Raw genomic sequence first — 23,281 nt, 5'->3', positions numbered from 1 at the left:
GTGAGGAAGTAGCGGAAGGGTTTGAGGGGGTTTCACCGCCATCTGTCACAGGTATGGGAACCACGAGTTCCATGAGTGCAATAAATATGACCTGGGCCTTGTTCTGTCTGATTCTGTGTAGCACCCGGCTCAACAGAGGAATCGGGGGGAACGCGTATATTAGTGGTGCTTCCCATTTTGTAAGGAGGGCATCGCCCAGGGAGTGGTGACCAAGCCCCGCTAGGGAGCAATACTGAAGTCATTTCTTATTGAGAGCCATTGCAAATAAATCTATAGTAGGGAACCCCCACTGGTTGAATATGGTCATGAGGGTTGGGTAGTCCATCTCCCACTCATGGATTTGTGAGAAGTGTCTCTCAGTGGTCTGCCGTGGTATTCTGAAGTCCTGGCAGGAAAGCTGCAGAAATGTCTATCTTGTTCGATATGCACCATTGCCATAGGTGTAGTGCCTCGATGCAGAGAGGATATGATTGAGCTCCGCCCTGTCGGTTTATATAAAACGTGCAGGCTGTGTTGTCCGTGAGGACATCAATGGTACTGTTGTGGATAAGCAGAAGGAAGTGTTCGCATGCTTTTCTGACTGCTCAGAGCTCTAGAATGTTTATATGTAGATTGGTTTCCGCTGGGGACCAGTGTCCCTGGATGGTGTTGTCCAGGTGGGCTCCCCATCCCACAAGGGAAGCATCTGTGGTGATTGTCATAGTGGGAGCTTTTTGTTGAAATGGGACCGCCAAGCAGATGTTTTGTGGTTGCATCCATCACTTGAGGGAATCCTTCACTCCGCGGGGCATAGTGAGCTGTTTGTGGAGAGAATGCTTGTGTGGTATATAGCAGGTGCAAAGCCAGGCCTGTACGCATCTCATATGCAGTCTGGCATTTTAGACTACATAAGTTGTAGCAGCCATATGCCCAAGGAGCTGTAGGCAGGCCCTGGTGAATGTATGGAAATAGGCTTCGCGTCCAAAGTGGTCAAGCCTTTTCCAGTCGTTGTCGTAAGGGGTGGTTTTTGACTGGTGCTGTTTTCCCCTTTGGTTTAATGCCTCTATGACCAGTGAATTTGGAGCCGGGTGAGTAAATACGAACTCAGCCCTTTCACTGGTACATAATATTTTCTGTCCGAGTGTTTACAGGAGGGTGAAGCAGCAAGAGGTGTCTGCCGTATTATCTTTGCAGGATCCATTATAGCAGCATTGATGGGCAGAGCTATCTTTGCTGATGGGGATACCTGCAAGATGTCAGTAAGTTTGTGCTGGGTCTCTGGCAACTCTGCTAAAGAGATGTCCAGGGATTCTGCAACTCTTTTGAATAAGTCCTGGAAGGACCTGAAGTCATTTCCTGTGGTGGGAGGCGGTGGCATAATTGTTTTGTCTGGGGACGAGGACAAAATATAGGTGGGTGGCAACGTATCACCTTCAGAAGCCTCTTTCTGCTCCTCTCCCTCTTCCTCCTGCGCCTCCGGTGGTGGTGGGTTCGTGGGTACAGGGGACTGAGTGGCCCATGACGCTGGTAGGTTGGGGGGTTTAAGATTCTGGGCTCTGTAGATTGCCCATGGGTCCCAGTATGGCGAGGGGGTCCCAGTTTCGGAGAGGAATGACGAGGGGTGTAAAGGCTTTTCGTCCTCATCACTGGATAGTGGGGGTGCAAATCCTATTCGGTTCGGTCCTCGACTGACTGGGGTGCCGTCGGTGCCAAAAAGAGGGGTTCCTGGCGTGGATGTGATTGCCAGGTCCTCCTGTTTGGTGAAGAGTTGTGGTACCCCCCATAGGCGCCAAGTTTTCCTGGCACCGGTGGGTGCTCGCCTCCGGCCTTGCCCCCTCCCGCCCCTGCTCCGACCCATTCCAACCCCTTCCCCAAATCCCCACCCCAGCCCCGCCTCTTTCCAGAGCGTGCCCTGTTCTCCCTCCTCCCCCCTCCCCTCCCTCCCTCCAGCTGTTTCACGGCGGCAAGCGCTGGGAGCTAGGGGGAGAAGCAGGGACACAGGCGCTCAGGGGAGGAGGTGGAGCGGACGTGAGCTGGGTCGGCAAGCTTGGCTGCCTGTGGGTGCTCCAGCCCCGGAGCACCCATGGAGTCAGCGCCTATGGTGGTACTGTGAAGCTCTGTGCCGTGGATGACAGCATAGTATGCTCTGACAGTGCCGAGGTCTTGTTAAGCTGTGTATATGCAACAGGTGACGTCATTACACTCTAGTCGGTGCTGAGGCATTCTTCAGCACTGTGGGTGCTGAACAAGGGAGCTTAGCTTTAGCTCATGCACCTGAGTGAAAGCCTGGTTGCTTCGGTGCCTTAGCTCCTCAGGATGTCTCGGTACCGGATGTTCTTGGTGCCTCTCGGTCCGAGGTTCTCGGTGCCATCGGTATCAGGGCACATTTTTCGCCAGGACACCGCTTCTTTTTCTGTGGTGATGACTGTGACCGATGTTTGGCCGCCTTCTTAGGTGCAGGGTCCTTAGACACAGTTTGGGTGGACCCCTTGTCTGAGGCTGCTGCTGGAGACCGCTGGCCAAGAGCAGTCCTGGACTCTGGATCGGAGTCTGGCCTGAGGGATTTCTCCATCATTAATCATTTTAGTTGGAGGTTCCTGGCTTTCAGTGTCCTGGCAGATAATTTCTTGCAGAGTAGACACTTCTGTGGTACATGGCTTTCCCCAAGACAGCGGATGCACTGACCGTGACCATCCAATACAGGAACTGATAGCCTGTTGGTCAGGCAATGTTAAAAGCTGGGGGAAACAGGCATGCCTGAGGAGGTTCAGATCTATAGAAAACGGTCGTAGTTCACTCACTGTTGTGGAAATCCACCAGTGGCGGGAGGAAGCTAACGAAATAAAGTGTTATTGTTTTTTGTTTGGTTGGTTTGGGGTTCTTGTTTTTTAGTGGGTAAATAAGGATGGAAATGGAAGAAAAACAAGAAAGGGGATAAATAAAAGTGGGAATATAAGCAATTTACTAAATAGACAGGGGCGCTGCTGTCGCTCTGACTCAAGCCAAAGGCGACAGAGAAGGAACTGAGGGACTGTTGGCTGCGCACACTAAGTAGCTGCCCAGAGTGGTGGCTGCCGCACGTGCGCGGCCAACCAGGGCACTGCTACTACAAATCTCTGATTACAAGTACAGACACCTAAAGTAGAGCACCCACAGAGACACTCCTCGAAGAAGAACTTCAACTTCTTGAGAGACATGTTGAGGCGACACAGGTCCAGGATAGGTCTTAGGCCCCTTTTTGCCTTCAGAATTAGGAAGTAGCGGGAGTAGAATCCTCTGCCTTCCATGTTCCGAGGAACCTCTTCCACTGCCCCCAGATGCAGGAGGTTTTCGACCTCCTGAATGAGGAGTTGCTCATGAGAAGGATCCCTGAAGAGGAACGGGGAAGTGGGGTGGGAGGGATGGTCAGCTATAAATTGCAGGGTGTAACCCGAAGAAATGGTACTGAGTACCCAGTGGTCCGATATGATGTGGGACCAGGCCAACTGGAAAGGGCAGAGGTGTTTGAAGAAGGAGGGGGATGGATCCAGTACATTGGCTGGGCCACCGTCCTTGGGCGTACCCTCAAAACGACTGCTTCTGGCCTCCCTGATTTTTGGGAGGGTCGGGCTGCACCGCTGGACGGGAAGACAATAGATACTGTCTCTTAGGCCCCCTGTCCTTCTCCTTCTTCCTGTAAGAGCCTGATCTGGAAGAACTGGACTGTGGCGAAGGAGGTGGTGGCGGACCATAGAACAGCTTCGTGGACTGCTGAGGGGCATGCATGCCCAAGAAGTGGAGGGTGGCTCAGGAGTCCTTAAGCCCATGGAGCTTCAAGTCAGTTAGCTCAAAAAAGAGCCCTGAACCCTCAACGGGGAGGTCCTGGATTGTGGCCTGCATCTCTGGGGACAGCCCCGAGGCCTGCAACCACGAGCTGCGTTTCATGGCCACTGCTGACTCGATCACCCTGGCCGCCGAGACTATCGCGTCCCATGCCTGGAGGACTCCCTGGCCACCGCTGTGCCTTCGCTCACTAACACAGTGAACTCTTGGGCACTGTCCTGCGGAAGGGCCTTCGTGAACTTATTGAAGGAGTCCCACAGGTTGAACTTATAATGTCTCAGCAGGGCCTGGTGATTAGACACTAGGAACTGCAAGCTGGCCATTGAATAAGCCTTTTGGCTAAACAAGTCCAGCCTCTTAGTGTCTTTATTTTTCAGTGTCCCGCTAATCTGTCCCTACCTGTCCCTCTCGTTCACTGTGGACATGACCAGTGATGCTGCCAGGGGATGAGTATACAGATATTCAAAGCCCTCTTCGGGGATGTAATATTTCTTTTCCGCTTTCTTGAAAATCAGCAGAATAGAGGAGGGAGATTGCCACAATGATTTGGCTATCTTGAGGACCCTCGGGTGGACGGGCAATGCAACCTGTGCTGGGGTGGTGACCGAGATGACGTTGAAGAAGTTGTCAACCTCCTCAGCGAGCTCCTCAATTTGCAGACCAAGGTTCTCCACCACCCATTTAAGGAGGGTCTGGTGCACCTTAAAATAGTCTGGGGGACTGCTAGGATGGGGTGGCCTGGTGACTGCCTCATCCAGGGATGACGACAAAGATTTTACCGCCTGTATGAGGGTGTCGTCCCCTTCTTTCACGGGGGAGGGTTCCTTCGGTGCCCGGGTGCGGTGCACTGCGCTGCCTCTGCCTTCTGACTGTGGTGTTGGCAGTGCCACGGCTAGCTTGCCCGATGCAGCCAGGGAGGACTGGGAGTATTGGACCGGCATCACCAGCACCTCCCCACCATGGGATTCAGTACCACCACTGGGGGCCACTGTCCCTGTTGCACCAGTATCACTACTGGTGCTGCCTCGGTCTCCTCATTGGTGGGAGTTGCCCCTTCTTGGCGACAGGCTGAAGTCGCAGTCCAACACTGATCATTGTCCCTCTGACGACCATGGTGGGCCGTTGAGGCCTGGTGGGCGAGTGGCAGGATGATGGTGAGTAGTAGTTCACTGGGGTGAACAAGAGCGGTGCCGAGATCCTGAACGACCCCTCCAGGACAGCAACCGACGCCTGGGAGACTGCCTGGGAGAAGGTGACTGCCACCTCGGAAACCTGCAGCCAGAGGATTGCTGGTACCGTTGGTATGGGGAACGGCGCCTCAAATCCGGAGTCCCACGCCTACTAGGTGGAGATCTCGTTGGAGAGCTGTCCTGGCAATGGCTAAAAGGAGTCCGAGGTTGTGGTGATAGGGACCTGCGTCTGTGGTCTGGCGACCAGGGGAGTTCTGCCAGGCTTATGATGCATCCCGGTGGGCTTGCGCTTCGGTGTTGGGGGCGGAGCCGCTTTGGTCATCTGGCGTGGCACATGCAGAGCCGGTCGGCTTTGCTGTCTAGCGGCTGGGACCGGTTCAGGCACTGAAGGCCCCACGATAGGCTGGGAGCCCCTGTCGCTGCCTGGAATGGGGGGCAGGTCCCAAGCTAGACTGGGAGGTCTGACCTCAGCGGCACCCCGGGAAGCCCCAAAGTGGGCGCATGGCTTCATACAGGTCCTTTGCCCATGGCCCCTCTGTCCTTCGGTGCCAAAGGACTCTGCATCTTCTGCCGCTTCCTTGGCACCGGTGGAAGGGAGCAGCGCTGGGCTGAGGCCGGTGATGCGCTGCGCACCGAGGCCGATGTACTCTGCATAGATTCTGTGGTGGAGGGCTCAGACATGGGGAAAAGGGCAGCCTCCATCAGGAGGACCCTCAAGCGAATATCTCGCTCCTTCTGGGTGTTGGGGCTGACCGCAAGTTACCTTGGGCTGTTGTTACTGCATGGTTCGAGGGGAGCTAGAAGTGAACAGGCTTTGACTGGACAGGCTGGCTTGCACCCACTTGGCTGCACCCACTTGGATAAACAAGTGAAGAGATAAGTGAGGCCCAAGACTGTGAAGTGTGGGAATAGAAAACAGCAGTGTTTCCTGCCAGAGCCTGCTTGTGGGTGAATATGCCCCCTCCCCTTAGAAGGAGGTGATGATTAAAAATGGCTTTGCAAATTGCTTTAGATGAACAGTCTCACCTGTGGACCCTGGCCTTATGGGTGCCCAGGAATTCCCCACACTGGAGCAGCGCCTGCTACGAGCCCTCAAGGACAAGGCTGGAGGGTCCGGGACTGTCCATAGCAGAAGGGGCGTAAGCATTGATTCTTGCTTGCTTGCTTGCTGAAAAGCACATATTTAGTAACGCGTTAAGGCTGGGAAGCTTATTATACTTTGGCAATAAAACTGGTTATACTTATGCACCTGGTGTGGCTTCATTGAGTGTATCCAAGCCCTCACCTTTGGGTCAACACCGGGTCCGAAGGCAAACGTTTTTGCAGATGCGACACCTGTCTTTCCTGTGGCTTTCCCCCAGGCACTTGAGACAACTGCCATGTGGATCACTGATTAGCATTAGCCTGCTACATGCCGAACACAACTTTAAGCCTCTCAGAGCAAAGTCCCAAAAGGGACTCTACTAACTAACTTAACACTATCAACTAACTACTAGGAACTACATACAAAAATCAGTAGAACGAAGTCTATGCGAAAGGCTATGAAGAAACCGCTAGTGCTCTTGCAAACCAACCATCACGGGAGGTAAGAAGGAACTGAGAGGGCGTAGGGCTGGCGGTGCCTGATATACCGCCGCATGAGCGCGGCACTCCAGAGAATGCCACAGCCGGCCGGCCCTACAGATACCGCTAAGGCATAAATCTCCAACAACTGTGCATGTGAGCATGCGCACACACCTAAAATGGAATTGACATGAGCAAGCACTCAAAGAAGAATAGTGAATTCTATCCTGGGAAGCAACAACTCTGAAAAAAAGGCTTAGGGGTCATGATGGATAATTAGCTGAACATGAACTCCTAGTACAAAGCAATGGCTAAAGGGGCTAATGAGATCCTTGGATGTATAAACAGGGAAATATCAACTAAGAGCAGAGAAATTATATTACTTCTGTATCTGGCACTGCCGCAACCAATACTGAAATACTGTGTCCAGTTCTGGTGTCCACACTTCATGAAGGATGTTGAAAAATAGGAGAAGGTTCGGAGAAGAGCAACAAGAATGATATAAAGGATTGGAAAACATTCCTTAGAATGAGAGATTCAAAGAACTCATTCTATTTAACTTATCAAAGAGAAGATAAAGGGTTGACTTGATCACAGTCCGTAAGTACCTTTGTGAGGAGCAGAAATTTGATAAGGGAGAGTTCTTAATCTAGCAAAGGTGTATAACAAGTTCTAATGGTTGGAAACTGAAGGTAGACAAATTCAGATGAGAAACAAGGCACAAACTTAACAAAGATTGTGGAGGATGCTCCTTTACTGCCAATTTTTAAATCAGGATTGGATTCTAAGAGATATGCTCTAGTTCAAGCACAGCTATTGGACTTAAGGAATTAATTCGGGGAAGTCCTATGGCCCGCATTATTAAAAAACACCATTATTAAAATAACAGCAAGAGGACTAAAAAAGTGCCACCATGGCTAAGCAACAGAGGGAAAGAATGGGTTAGAGCCAAAAAAGAATCCTCTCAAAACAGGAAGCCATATCATTTTGAGGAAAATAGAAAGGAGAATAAACTCTGGCAAGTCAAGTGTAAACATATAATTAGGCAGGCCAAAAAAGAATTTGAAGAGCAAATAATAAAAGACACAAAAACCGATAGCAACAATTTTTTTTAAGTCCATCAGAAGTAGGAACACTGCCAAACAATCAGTGGGACCACTAGATGATCAAGAGGCTGAAGGAGCACTCAAGGAAGACAAAGCCATTGCGGAGAAGCTAAATCAATTCTTTGAATCAGTCTTCACTCCATAGGATGTGAGGGAGATCCCCACATCTGCGCCATTCTTTTTAGGTGACAGATATGAGGAACTGTCCCAGACTGAGGTGTCAATAGAGGACATTTTAGAACAAATTGATAAATAGGTCCCCAGGACCAGATGGTATTCATCCAAGAGTTCTAAAGGAACTCAAATATGGAACTGCAGAACTACTTACTGAGTTACGTAACCTATTGCTTAAATCAGCCTCTGTGCCTCTGGAAAATGGGGTAAACAGTGAGATGACAAAATCTGCAGATGATACAAAATTATACAAAATAGTTAAGTCCAAAACTAACTTTAAAGAATTACAAAAGGAGCTCACTAAACTGAGTGACTGGGCAACAAAATGGTAGATGAAAATCAATGTTGATAAGTGCAAAGTAATGCACATTTGAAAAAATAATCCAAACTATATATGCAAAATGATGGGGTCTAAATTACTTGTTACCACTCAAGAAACAGATCTTGGAGTCATCATGGATAGTTCTCTGAAAATATCTGCTCAATGTCCAGCGGCAGTCAAACAAGCAAAACAAATGTAAGGAAAGGGATAGATAAGAAGACAGAAAATAGAATGCCAATAGATAAATCCGGGATACACCCACACCTTGATTACTGCATGCAGTTCTGGCTTCCCTAACTCAAAAAGATATATTAGAATTGCAACAGGTACAGAGAAGGACTACAAAAATGATTCGGTAAGCAACAGTTTCTATGTGAAGTGCTTAAAAAGATTGGGACTGTTCATCTTAGAAAAGAGACGACTAAGGGGGGATATGATAGATGTGTATAAAATCATGAATGGTGTGGAGAAAATGAATAAGTGTTATTTACATAAACAGACAAACCAGAGGTCACCCAATGAAATTAACAGGCAGCAGGTTTACAACAACTATATAATAAACCTGTGGAACTTGTTGCCAAGAAATGTAGCAAAGGCCAAAAGTATAAATTGATTAAAAAAAAGAATTAGATAATCTCATGGAGGATAGGTCCATCAATGGCTATTGGCCAAGATGGTCAGGTTTACTATCCTATGCTCTGGGTGTCCCTAAACCTCTGAATGCGAGAAGCTGGACTGGATGACAAGGGATCACTTGATAACTGCCTTGTTCTGTTCATTCCCTCTGAAGCGTCTAGCACTGGCCTCTGTCGGAAACAGGATAATGGGCTAGATGGACAAGTGGTCTGACCCAGTATAGCCATTCTTATGTTCTTATTATTCAGGATGTCAGACGAGATGATTGCAACAGTTCCTTCTGGCCTGAAAATCTAAGAATATAGTAAAGAATCTATGAATCGGCATCAAGGAAATTACTCACATGGATTAAGTGTTCGCCAATGTAAGGGTTACATATTCTAGTCCTTCAAATTTAAAGGGTAAATATTGTACATTCACAAATGCTTCTTTTAGAGCTACTTCTACAATCTACTCTACAAACAAAAAATTCTGCAGTGTGTTTCAGAGAGTGAAATTTTCCCTTTAGATGTAGTGCACGTCTTCACTATCTTAAATATATTTTTCTAGTCAAAAAACAAGAGTTTGTAATGCATCTAAAGAATTAAGAAACATCTGGTAGGAGACAATTCTGACATTCTAATATTTGTGTTAAATCGGGAGACTGGACAAAAAGAACGAGACAAGGTACAGAGAGAGCGAGAGAGATTGGCAGAATACTTGTACTCTTAGTCCACATTATAGACCTAAGCGCATTTCTTTGGCACTCAAATATTTTGGTTAGGTTCTTGCTACCAACAGGTGGCACTTCAATGTCCCTGTCTTGTATTATTGAGCTATTATCCAATTATTTTAAAAAATAACACTTAAACCTCATTTCTTCTGAAACTAAAGTGCTTGAAAAGATATGTACCTACAGGCACATATACAGTAGACGTGTAACACTAAAAAAATAAACTGGATAAATAATTTGAGCTTGTAAACCAGGTCAACAGAAATTTTCAATACATTCTTGTAAAAAAATCTGCACACTTGTTCCCTTCTAAACATCTACATTTTACATAATGCTGAGGCGCAAATCAAGCCCACCTACTGAACAACATGCAGCAGGGCCAAAGTTAAGGGGAAAACTCCATAGTCTTGAGGCTACAGGAATTCTACTACATAATGTGCTGGTGTGGGGAGTAGATGGGTAGATTTTGTGGCCCCATGTGGTAGTCGGGGGCATGGTCTATTCAACCATTGGGTAACCTGAGATTTGGGGAATTTCCCTGGACACCCCACAACATCTGTTGAGAGGCCTAGTACTTCTATACTACTCCCCAGGCGCCGCCTTTCTGATTTAATCTGCTGAACAGGCAGGGTTCTGACATTTTGATAACCCTATCTTACTTGGCACAATTAATGAAAGCAGTAACATTTAAATAGCAAATGTCAGCTGATCTAGTTTCTTTAATATCTCCTCAAGGAAAAGAAGAAATCAGAGCAGAATTCTTTGTAAATGTAACACATTTTGCTTAATCCAATGGCAAGATTTATTGTTTATTTCACTACCCTGCCTATTTATAAGCATGGATTTACCAGGAAGAAGAAGAAAAAAAAAAAAAAGAGAGAGATAGCTTCACATGCATATCTTACTGCCCAAATAGCAAAGCTTTTTACTCTAAATTGTGTCCTACCAGTTTCAGCCTGTTTCTTTAATCCTTAAAAGATGGAATTTAATTTTTAAATTCTAACAGTACTGCCACTTAACAGTTAAATATATGTTAACATACATCTTATCTATATATATATACACACACACACACACACATATATATACAACACTAATAATACATATTAAAACACTAATATAAATAATATATATTAATTTGGTAATGTTTGTAAAATACTTTAAGTATTCAAAGTGCTGTCTAAAATGCTCGGTATTATTAACTACTATGGGCCACACTGTGTCTTTCAGCTTAGCACTAGCAAGAGGTAGCCCTAGGGGTACAGTACCTCAGACACACTCCTCAGAACCGTGTCACCCTATTCCTGTCTTGCTCTGCGGGGAGAAGTAAATTTCTACACCCCTTAAAAGGATGTAATTTATTTTCCCCATTGGACATAGCTACCTTATCTTGCTACCAAGGAGGGGTATAGATCCTCTCTCCACACCCAAAAATCTGTGCCAGAGAGTGAGGTACTCAGATATAGAAACTTAGACAGTCAGGTATGGACCACCTTCTGAATCAGATTACAAGGAAGATTGCCACTGAATCTATATCCTTACCATTTTATGGTCATTGACAATCATGAGCTCCAGATATTTCATCTCTTCAAATATACCACGAGATGCCTGTTGGATTTAAAAATACATTGTGAGAAATGACAGTGTGATGGTAATTTTTAAAAATAACTCTGCAGCTGGCCTAGGTATCTGGTAGCAGTGGGAGAGCCAAGTTTGTATCCCGCACTGCCTTCAACGGGACTACTCACATAAATGTTACTTGAAGTGAATAAGTTTGCCAGAATTCAGAAAGCTCTTCAACTAGTGTAAATCGGCATAGCTCCATTAACTTCAATGGAGTTACATGGATTTACATCAGCTGAGGCTCTGGACCATTTCATTTAGAAGAAATTCAGATCCAAACCTCTTTGTCCAATGTTTTCAGAAAAGGCTATTGTTTCCATAGAACTTAACGTTTAGAAAGACCCAGAAAACAACATACCCCTTGTTCCATTGCGATATTTACTAGATCTAGGAAAAAAGTGATTTTTTTAAAAATAGGTAGGGTTTGAAACCCCACCCATTGTGCTGTATGATCCCAGGAGAAAGCTGATCTCAAATAGACAAATGGGTACAAATTAATATTAATGAAAGCTAAAACAAGCCACAAGCACATGTATGTAGACAAAATGAAGTCCAAACTGATTAATCTAAACTAGTTATAATGTGTATTGCAGACTGTGAGAACTGTCCATATTTTTTTTTCCTAAACAACCCAATTTTGGATCACAAATTTGTTACTTTTGGCTTTGGCTATGCTACTTCATGAGCCATGTGACCATAGGAGAGGGCATCTCTACAGTAGTCAGACTTCCTCCAGGGGTGTTCTCTGTCCACAATAGTATCAGACCTTAATGATCATTGAAATTTTAATCACACTTTCACTATCAAATTTCTGTTCAAACTGTACATGGTATTGCTGTCATCATATAAACTATATCTATTTTATTCTGTAGATTCAGGTTCAAATATAATGGCATCATTTGGTGGAAAACAGTACTGTATTATAAAAATACGAAAGAGAGATATTTTAAACTTTGTTTCAAGCGTCCAAAGGATTTTGTTTGCTAAGAACCAATGCTCACTTATAATTAAAGAATTTGGAAGTTTATGCAGCACTGCAGAGGTCTAAACTTAGTGTCACACTTACACTCACGGCCCTCTTTCTTCTCCTTTTCCTGAGCCACTGTAACTCAGACAGGAAAGACCACTCAGAACTAGATTCGGTCTCTGAAGAAAATAAAATTAATAGAACTTACATAATTTAGCATTTATGTAGGAGAACATGCAGTTTAAATCCTTGTAAGAATGGAAACTCTTTACAGCGAGATTAATTAATATATCTCTATATCTAAATTAAAGCTGGAAAATTTCAAAAGTTAAAAAGTTTAGTGAAATCCTAAGAACATTCAATAAAACATTTTAGAAATCATTGTGATGTGGACACTTATCCAGCGGGAAATGGACTAAGAATATCTAATTCACAAATATTTGAAGGTGAATTGCAAAGCATTCTCTAAAATTCATAACTTTTAAGGATCCCATATCAATAACAAAGTATGTGAATAGATTTAAAATTACAATTAAACATGCACTAAAAAGGGACATAAAGAGACTAAGACCTGACCATACCGTTTTGCTTTTTCTCTTTCATGTGTTGATGACAATCACTAGCATCCAAAAAATATCAGCTGATTAAAGTATTAGTGATGAAACCAACAGCTATTCTCTGCCAGAAGAACCTAAACACAGGTCTTGATAGGTGAAAACATTTCAGTTCAATTTTAACATTTCTGAAATTCAATGTGATGATAATAAACTTGGTATACAGAAGTCAACTTGATAATGGTCATCTTTTTTCTTATTCTTCTAAAAGTTCAGCAGTTTAACATAGGCGCCATTAACCTGAACCTCAAACCTTTTACATTACAACTAAAATTATTTTTGTTACTGAAAACATAATGTAACCACTACATACCAACATTCTTCATTTGCTTCGAGGTTTGTGTTCCTAAAGTCCTCTGGATGATGTGTGGCCTGCCTGTGCTTTTCTTAAAAAAAAAAATGTATAAAAACATTTTCAACTTATTAGCAAAGCCAAATGAAAAGAAAGATGCACTTATTACAGTAGATTGACATCTTATTTGTTCTTTTCCCTAAAAGGAAATAGTAATATCCACTGACATAAATGTAATATCTTTAAATTGGTGCTATGTATACTTTACCAGGATAACTTCTACTCATTACATTCTTAGAATATTAATCCAAACATGAAAGCCTGCACAATTCAGTATGATGTACTCTTCAATTGTAGAAGGCCTTATTTGGAGAACTCTCTCATAGTGTACAGGGAGACTTTGGGTTGAAAGAACCCCGGGTAACAATAGAGCAGGTTACAAGCTCCTGATTAACAATGCTGTATCTTTCTCCAGGGCCAGAGGAGGTGAGACAAGTCTCTCATTAGGATTGGTGGTAGGCTTCTTGCCTCTTTATTTCTAATTCTGCCTCATCTACTGACTGGCTGTGTGGTGAATCACTTGGCTGGTCACTTTTCCTAATCTAAAACATGGACAATATTTATTTATCACCTATATTACAAAGGTGTCATAAGGATTAATTCATTGATTATAAATATCTTTGAGACCCTCAGAGAGAAGACATTAATAGAGTATGAAGTATTATCTTAAGAATCCAAATTCTACTCTCTGCATACATACATATACCTAGATACAGTCTTACTGCACCTGCTCAAAAATAAAGATATGCCTATTATAAATCACAAAGACAAGCTACTTAATTGTATTGAAACTCAACAGAAAGAACAGTAAGATTTATGTCTCTTTCAACATAATTAATGCATAGTGCCGTAAATCTATATATAGGACAAAAAAGAATAAATATATTGAAGTTTTCTCCTTTTAAAATGATAAATTTCGAAGTATCACAGTTTGATATGTGCCCCATGGATCTCTGTCTCCTCTCCCTTGTCATTCCATCACCTGATCTTGTCAAATAATGCTTTTGAAAAGACAGAATGCTATTTTTGTGCAACTCCTGAGAGATTTGTGTAAAACATGGAAGTAAAATATTCAAAAATTCAAACTGCACATGTACAGTAAATACAACTTAGTTTCATATACTGCCTTCCATTCCTAAGGTATCCGAAAGGACTTAACCAACCAAACAATGAAAGCAACGCTCACAATCAGATAACTAGTGTAGACATCTATCTCAGGTGTTATGCACAAAGCGGGAGATCAGGTGCCTAACTTGCACTGACTTTCAAGTTGGGTGCCTCACTGCCATTTATGGCTCTGAAAATCTCCCTATAGACATTTTATTTTGGTTAATAGAAGAAAGTAGTTTTATTGAGAACAATACTCTTGTCCAAAACTATCCTCTATGCTATTTAAAACTTCCACCTGGACACACAGAGGTGGCAGAGGAGATATTTTAAAATCTTCCATAAATTACAGTGATTGTACAAAGTCTAAAAATAACCCTAATTATTTCTTTCCATTGCCTCAAGCTCTGTACTACAGTGTCAGCATGAAGAGTGAAATTCTACTGTCCTAGGAGAATAATCTCCCAATTGTCTGTCTCCTAATTAAGGAGGGGTTACCAGATCCATAATGGTGAACATATGGTCAGTTTTCAATAGGGTGACCAGATGTCCCGATCTTATAGGAACAGTCCCGACATTTGGGGCTTTTTCTTGTATAAGCTCCTATTACCCCCCACTCCCTGTCCCGATTTTTCAAACTTGCTGTCTGGTCACCCTAGTTTTCAACCAATAGCCAGTGTCATATATAGGTTACATTTAAGTACAGTATGTAGCTTTGTAACAAGGAGCCTTGCTCCAGCTGCCACACTGAATGGTTCCTAAATTATTTTCCAATGGACTATCTGTGACCTTGCACTCCATATGATTTTATGAAATATGCTAATGAGTGTGACTATAATGTAACTGGAATATGCTTCGTGCAAAAGGTCTCCTGTAAGGTATCATTACAAAGCTTATAATCTACTGAGTGTGATCATCCTATTTGTATAAATGTATCATTCTTGTATCTGAAACTAGAAATATGAAATATAACTCTGAGGTCCTATTGTAATTATGCAAAGTGTGGGCCATTAATGGTGGTTTGGAATCTTGATGGTTCCCATCAACTAGGACAACTGGTTGTAAATGGCTCTGTTTACTTGCAAGCCTTCCTGTGAGTCAGGCCAGGAAGAATGAAGGCTTGGGGTCTCACAGGACATGTGACCATGTCACCTGGTACTGGAATCCATCTTAAACCTGGGGCTTTTCCATTTAGACAGTGGAGTGGGGACCCAGAGAGACAAAAGATTCCCGTCTTGTGCCAAAGCTATATAAAGGGGTGGAACAGAACAAAGGAGGCTGCAGTCATGAGAAATCTCCTAGTTACCACCTGAGCTGGAACAAGGACTGTACCAGAGGAAAGGATTGGACCCAGACTAGGAAGGAATCCAGTCTGTGAAAGAAACTTATTGAAACATCTCTGAGGGTGAGATTTTATCTGTAATCAGTTTCTTAATGTATTAGGCTTAGACTTGCATGTTTTTGTTTTATTTTGCTTGGTAACGTACTTTGTTCTGTCTGTTATTACTTGGAACCACTTAAATTCTACTTGTTATTCTTAATAAAATCACTTTTGCTTATTATTGAACCCAGAGTTAGTGACTAATACCTGGGGGAGCAAACAGCTGTGCATCTCTCTCTATCAGTGTTATAGAGGGTGAACAATTTATGAGTTTACCCTGTATAAGCTTTATACAGAGTAAAATGGATTTATTTGGGGTTTGGCTCTCACTGGGAGCTGGGTGTCTGGGTGTTGGATACAAGAACACTTCTTAAGCTGTTTTCAATTAATTCTGCAGCTTCTGGGGGACATGGTTCAGACCTGGGTCTGTGTTTGCAGCAGGCTAACATGTCTGGCTCAGCAAGACAGGGTACTGAAGTCCCAAGCTGGCAGGGAAAACGGGCTCAGAGGTAGTCTCAGCACATCAAGTGGCAGTCCCAACGGGGTTTCTGTGACCCAACTTGTCACACTATCATTCTAACTAGGATTAACATTACCTGAAGCACCTTTACTTATCACACAAAGACTAACAATCTTGCAGTTCCTTTGCGGGACTCTGTTGTCATGTTTACTGTTACCAAGAGAGGTTTTAAAAGAAACCAGTTAGAATTACAGTACTTTGTGTAATTTATCATGCACTGATGAGGTGCCAGGCAAGATACAAAGCCTGAAAATCCTCATCTTGATGTCTCTTGGATCCCAAAACCCCAAAATGTCTCTTGGAAATCAAATGCAAGTGCAGAAGTATCCCACAGGAGAAAAATTCCTCGTCTATTGTGCTGAAATTTGTAAACTAGCCTTTGGAGTATAGTCAGCTCTGTTTACATCAATGCCTTCAGGAGTAACAGTACAAACATACTATACTTAAAGAGAGCCACAAGTTAAGTAGAACAGGTTCAGAGTGTGAATAAGATATTTGGGTAAATATATTCCTAAACCCTGATCCAATTTATTCATCTATTTGTATCAGAGCCATTACATACAGGCACTACAATCCTCTGTGATAACTACCCAGCTGCGGCACTCTGTATGGAGTGCCTGACCTCAGCTCCAAAACATAGGTTTTCACCAAGTCAGTGAAAGGATCAAATTCACTAGCTCAGACAGTAGAGGAAATTGGTAAACACTTTTATAGTCTACAAATCATTCACCATGGGAATAAGCCCTTAGAAGCCACCAACATGAATTGCCTGTTCCCAAATCTAAAGTGAATTTAAGATTAGAAAATTCAAGTTAAAACATGGAATTAAAATAAATCTTTAATAATTCAGATTTGCAAGTTACTTGTGAGAAACATACTGACATTTAGGCATCCCTGTAACAAACAAAACCAAAAAAATTACAAATCAGTATAAACTTACTGCACTGTGGGTCAGATCCATTGGTTCTATGAAGTACACATAGGTGCTATCTTCAAACATGCCACTGGAACATTAGAAAGAAAAAGGAAGAGATTTATGACCAATACAAGTACAATGGAATAATTTTAATCCAACAAATGGTCTTTGGTCAAATAAATCCAATTGTACTATTTAAAACTAGTGAACAAGCCATCATAAAAAATTCCAGTGGTAACTGGCAAAATATAGTAGTGATGCACATCTGCAAAATCAATTTTGTGCTAGACAGGATCCTTGGTAATGGAATACTTGACACAACAATGGAAAGAGTCAAGATCTGATCTTGGTCGTCCTAAAACACCAATTAATATGCAGAAGACAACAAACACAGCTGAGTTATATACACATAATCAACAAAGAGCTACTAGGCATATACTATCTTACATTATTTACTTACATCAAAAATAATAATCAAAAGACTGATTTTTCAAAATTATAATTCCTGGTATGACTGTACTGGAATCATAGTAATGCAGGGTTTCTCAAACTTCATTGCACCGCCACCCCTTTATGACAACAAAAATTACTGCACGACCCCATAAAGTGGGACCAAAGCCCAAGCCCCACGGCCTCGGGCAGGGGGGCCAAAGCCCAAGCCCCACTACCTGGGGTAGGGGACCAAAGCTTGAGGGCTTCAGCCCCACTACCAAGCCATGAAGCCCTTGGGCTTTGGCTTCAGCCCTGGGTGGTAGGGCTCTGACTTTGGCTTCAGTCCCAGGCCCAACAAGTCCAACGCCAGCCCTGGCAACCCCATTAAAATGGGGTTACGACCCACTTTGGAGTCCCAACCCACAGTTTGAGAACTGTTGTAGTAATGTGAAGAGCTGAAGTCTGATTTTTGTTCATATTTCTGATCTCTTATTTGTTTTAATCAGCCACCTTGATTAATTTATTTCTAGGTATTTACCATCTGCAAGGGTTTCGCTAGACAGCACCAAAAATTTCTAGTATCCCTGGTGCTTAAAAAATTAATTAATAGCAGTGGTTAAAGCCAAGTATACAGAAGGTAGGTCTGTACTGTACAAGCTTCCCAACTTTGTCTTGCCAATGCACCTCACTCCTGACACAGAACATTTCTACTATTCCAGTCCTGAACCTGTCTTGAGGAAGAAACTGCAGAACACTGAAGAACTAAAGGGAATAGAAAAAAAAATCAGAAGATACAGAGAAGCCATCAACCAAAAGCTAAAATCCATAGACAGGGCAGAGGATATAAGCAGTTTAAAAAACTGCAATGCCAATGAGAAGCTCCTTAGCTGAGCATGGTCAGCAAGGTGTTCACAGAGAATACTCTAGAGGAGTCACTGAGATACTAGCCACTATTCTTGAAACAAGACTGGTCTGCCTGTACCTCAGGATGCCAAAAATCTTTGAAAGCTTGGAGAATTTCAGTCTGTCTCGTGCCAAGAGATGAGACCCAAGGACAGGAATCCAAGAGTAGCAAGCAGTTAATATAGTCTCTTTGAAGGAATGAAGATTTGCACTCACTTAAGTCCATTACATGTTGAAAGGGCAGCTTTGGAGTTTTGGACACCTCTGATGTTTCCATGATAGTAACAGTGCTCTCCACCCTAAAGATGTTAAAGAAAAAAATAAATACATTTAATTATCATTTAATTCTAACTGAAAAATGGATCCTACACACCAAGTGAAGAAATTTAGAGGAAAGAGTCCGTTACATTAACAATCACTGAGTCTCCTCATCACTAATAAGGGGGAAAATATACTGTGCCTACACAAAAGTACATTACTTATTTATATATGGCTTCCAGCCATAGCAAAGGTTGGTCTTTCCTTACTTAACTCACAATGCCATTAATTATTTTGTTTCCTTAAAGAGCAATTTCCCTTTCAAAAATTATTCTTTAGATGTGGTATTATGGGGGTCCATATTTATGATTTCTCAGTGATGGCCAGATCAAAACTGTTGAAATTACAAGTCCTTTTTTTTTTTTTTTAAACAGTAACCCACATAAGCTCTGCCTGGAATCTGAAAGTCAAATTTAATGTTGTCTTGTTAAAAAGTCTTCAAGAATGAAACTTTATATAATGGGAACTTTAATTAAACAATATGGTTGTTGATGCATGACTAAGGAAGAAAATCCAGCTCAGAAACTCAGAACTGTATTGTCTCTACTATGCAAACTGAGGTAAACACAAGTAAAAACTTGATTTTGACATATTAAAAGATGTGATTGTAAAACAAACAAGGAGCAGATCATTTGACTAAGAAGATGATATTTGTACATATCAGTAAACCATACTGAGACAAAACTCAGACCTTAAATAAAATATATTAGTAAAGAGACACAAGTATGTTGGGCACTTCATAGACAGATATGAATGCAAAGTCAATGCCTCAGAGAACTTACAGAGTAAATAGTTAACCTTCACACATGAGGGGAAGCAAGAAGCAAGACAAGAAATGACTATATGAGCTTCATCCACAACAAATTTGTTCTGTTCTCCTTCAGCTCTGCCATAATCATGGCCAAACAGCACTATTTCTTCAATTTCATTGATGAACATGTGCACAGTCTCCATCACCTATTTTGCCACCATCTACTTCCTCTCACATAAACAGAACTTTTTTCCCCATCAGAAAATTTCTGAAATTTTTTTTTAGCACTTCCTGATCAGCTCCAATTAGTACACAGTTTTAACTACACTAATACATACTACTATTTCCACTGCCTCATTCCATGCACAGAATGGTGCTCTGGAAATGAGGCACTTCTACTGTCACTCTTCAAAGACTGGACCTAGGCCTCTTCCATGGCATAACGTATAAAATATGTGGACAGATTGTGCTTGCCCTTAATTTGGATGCCCATTAATGGGGAGGATGTAAGAAGTTTCTTCCCAAATTTGCAGGGCCTGAATAAAGGCAAGATAAAATTGAGTAATCTTGGCTGGAAATTATTGTTGGAGAATATCAAATAAACTCAGGGGACAAAAAGAAACCCCAGTAGAAGCAGAATGACATAATAAGCAAGAGGGAAATATGGGAGCCAGCAACAGAGATAGAAATAAATGACAGAAATGTTGTCAAAATATTCTTTGGTGTTAAAAAAACACAGTCTCCGTGACAATATATAAATGGTCTTCTTCCTTGGCCCAAATCCTTTCTATTTAATTTCTGTATGCTGTGAAAGTACAGCAGCACTGTGGTATTAATAAATATTTAATTTTGACTGTAAGTAGTCAAGTCTTTGAAAAGAAAAATTAAAACCTTTAGAGTACCCTATGGATTCTATACTTTAGGCAACTACAAAAATACCAACACATTACTAGAACAAAATCTATATCCCTTATCTATAGTCTGATAGGCTTAAAATCTAATTCTATCCATATTACTGAATAGCAAAATTACTAATCCCTAAATTACAGTGAGCCACGCGAGTCATTTTTTGATGGGACTGCTAGAGACTTAAGAGACTGTTCATTGTGAATAAGGGTGGCAGAATTTAATTTCATGTGAATAGTTCAATTCAGTAAACAAGTACAGTGCACTTAATTTTTATTATTAGAAGGCTGGCAGCAAGAGCAAACCTAGAAACCATTCAGGCCTTATATACTTACATTGAAAACATTAGTCTCAATTTAAATATTTAAAGAGAGTGAACATGTAAGAGAAAGTGCTGAAGAATTTAGAAGCTTTCAATGCCAGATCCTCAGCTAGTGCATGTCAATGTAGTTCCACTAAAGGCAATGGATTCATGCTGATCTACATCGTTAAGAACCTGGCCTTTAATATCTGTCAATAACAATCTTAGCTAAAATCAAAAAAGTGAAAAAAAAGTGCTTGCAATAGTTTTATTGAGAAAAGTGTAAATACAGTGCAGTCACACTGCTTCTTCCAATTGTTCTAACGTACCATGTACCCTAAGGAATCACCAGGCATATAATACTTGTTAGTGAACTGTAAACAGCAGCAGCAATTTGTATCTTGTTTATTTTATGAAATGTTCTGTTCAGAATCCGGAACAAGTATAGCACAACCTTTACTGTGCACAATTAAGTTAATGTATTCTAATAAAATTAAGTAAATAACCATTGTTACACGACAGTTACCCATATATGCGTTATGCACTGGCCTATATTCTGGAGTTTATGGATCTAGGCTTATTTAAATAGGGCTACCATATGTCCGGATTTCCCCGGACATGTCCGGCTTTTCGGTCTATAAACAGCCATCCGGGGGGGATTTTTAAAAATCTAAAAATGTCCGAGATTTCCCGCCCCAGTTGGCTATTTATAGACAGAAAAGCGGCGGCCAAGCGCCGCTGGGCACCCAAAGCCCCTTCCCGGCTCCCCCCATCCCCTGCAGCCTTACCATGTTGTCCGGCCCCGCAGCTGTTTTCCCCCTCCTCCACCCCCCTGAACACTCCGCCCCCCGCTCTTCCCCCTCCCCTGCTTCCCGCGAATCAGATCCTCGCGGGAAGTCTGAAAAGAAGCAGGGGCAAGCGGGAGGCAGCAGTAGGTAAGCTGGGGCGGGGGGGGGAGGGAACGCGGGGAGGAGAGCTCCGGGGAGGTGAGGCCCTGGCCGAGCGGCTCTCTCCGGCCCGGGCCAAGCGGCGCCCGGCGGCTCCGGCCCGGCTCCGGCCCCAGGGTGGTGGCCCCAGTGCAGCGCCCCCGGCGCTGGCTGAGCACCCCCGGCTCGGGCCGGCCCAGCTCGGGCCCCAGCAGCACCGACCCAGCTCGGGCGGCTCGGGCCCCAGCAGCGCCGGCCCCAGCTCCAGGAGGGGGCAGTCAGGGGACAAGGAGTGGGGGGGTTGGAGGTTCTGAGGGGGGCAATTAGGGAATGGGAAGTGGGAGGGAGTGGATGGGGGCAGGGCAGGGGCGGGGCTAGAGCGGGGCTCCTCCACCCCAGTGTCCTCTTTTTTTGCTTGTGGAAATATGGTAACCCTAATTTAAACAGTTCTTCCTAAGAGCTAAATTGTGATTATTTTACTAACACAAGTAGTTCCAAGAAATTTAATAAGATTACTCATCGGAGTGAGGAGATCACAATTTGGTCCTGGTTATTTTCACCCCTATAATAAAGCTATATACTGTAGTTCTAGAAAGAGATGGTTTCATCGAGATTTCACTTCTCTATATTCAACGAGAAATAAACAGTTTGCCATTCGTCAAATATATCTAAATAAGACTGAGCAGATTAAAAAATCTCTAAAGAAGTATATTTTCTTTACTTTTGTTAATTATGCCTCTTGTGGACCATGTGACCTCAAGAGCACTATTAGTGTTTCTAAGTCAATCAACTCAGAAAATATCCTTCAGAAAGTTTGGATCTAATTACTGCAGCATGCAAAGGTGGCCCATTTGCTGAGTCTAAAGTTCTAATATAATCCTCCAGTTAGTCTCATGATTCAGCAACCGCAGTGCTCATTGCTGGTTCTGCAGCTGACAGTTGCTCGAGTCTGTGTAAAAGCCAGAAGGGATTGTTTTCTTGCTTCCTTTAGCATTTTTGCCTGCTCTCCTGAGTAATGTCTTAACAAACCTAAGCAATTCCCTTGATATACTGCATGAAATTATTTTTTCCAACGAACAGGGTATAAATTGATACATGAGAATAAAAGCTACTATATTTGAACTCTACTTAAGATCCCCAATGAGGAGATCAGATTAAGCAAATGGACATACAGCAACTGGACAAATAGCAACCACACAAAGGGTGAAATTCACCCTGGTTTTGAGGGCGTAAAAGTAAGATTCACATGTTGTGCTATCCTTCTGGCCCTCTGAAAAGAGACAAGTTTCATGAATATAGGGTTACCATACGTCCGGTTTTTCCCGGACATGTCCGGCTTTTTGGCACTCAAACCCCCGTCCGGGGGGAATTGCCAAAAAGCCGAACATGTCCGGGAAAATGCCGGCCAGGCACTTCCCCTCTCGCGGCGGCTCTGCTCCTCCCCTGACTCTTTGGCTCTGTTTAAGAGCCGAGCTGCCCGAGCGCTATGGGCTTCAGGCAGCCCCCTTGCCTCCGGACCCCAGCCGCCGGCCAGGCACTTCCCCTCTCGCGGCGGCTCTGCTCCTCCCCGACTCTTCGGCTCTGTTTAAGAGCCGAGCGCTACCGGCTTAGGGCAGCCCCCATGCCTCTGCACCCTGTGCCCCCGGCTGGGCACTTCCCCTCCCGGGCTCCGGCGGCGCAGGGTCCGGAGGTATGGGGGCTGCCCAAAGCCCGTAGCGCTCAGCTCTTAAACAGAGCCGAAGAGTCGGGGAGGAGCAGAG

The 23,281-nt window shown here is 43.4% G+C and overlaps 1 protein-coding gene across 8 annotated transcripts in view; it reads right to left on the bottom strand.

The window, feature by feature from the left end:
* The window catches only part of ADAM23 (ADAM metallopeptidase domain 23), a 186,235-nt gene that overhangs the window by 96,198 nt on the left and 66,756 nt on the right, over window positions 1–23,281 (bottom strand). For all 8 annotated transcript variants that reach the window (XR_004647747.1, XM_034786478.1, XM_034786475.1 and 5 more), the window contains exons 5-9: window positions 18,536–18,618; window positions 17,009–17,072; window positions 13,022–13,094; window positions 12,194–12,273; window positions 11,047–11,112 (exon numbers count right to left, since the gene is read on the bottom strand). Coding sequence is in view for 7 of the 8 variants with exons in the window: in XM_034786478.1 (XP_034642369.1) it covers window positions 11,047–11,112; window positions 12,194–12,273; window positions 13,022–13,094; window positions 17,009–17,072; window positions 18,536–18,618 (366 nt within the window). In the remaining variant the exon portion in view is untranslated. The remainder of the gene's footprint in view (window positions 1–11,046; window positions 11,113–12,193; window positions 12,274–13,021; window positions 13,095–17,008; window positions 17,073–18,535; window positions 18,619–23,281) is intronic.

The sequence above is a fragment of the Trachemys scripta genome, chromosome 11 (genome assembly GCF_013100865.1).
Source record: "Trachemys scripta elegans isolate TJP31775 chromosome 11, CAS_Tse_1.0, whole genome shotgun sequence".
NCBI classification, from domain to species: Eukaryota; Metazoa; Chordata; order Testudines; family Emydidae; genus Trachemys; species Trachemys scripta.
The sequence above is the reverse complement of the archived record's forward strand: the minus strand, read 5'-3'. Positions and strand labels throughout refer to the sequence as shown.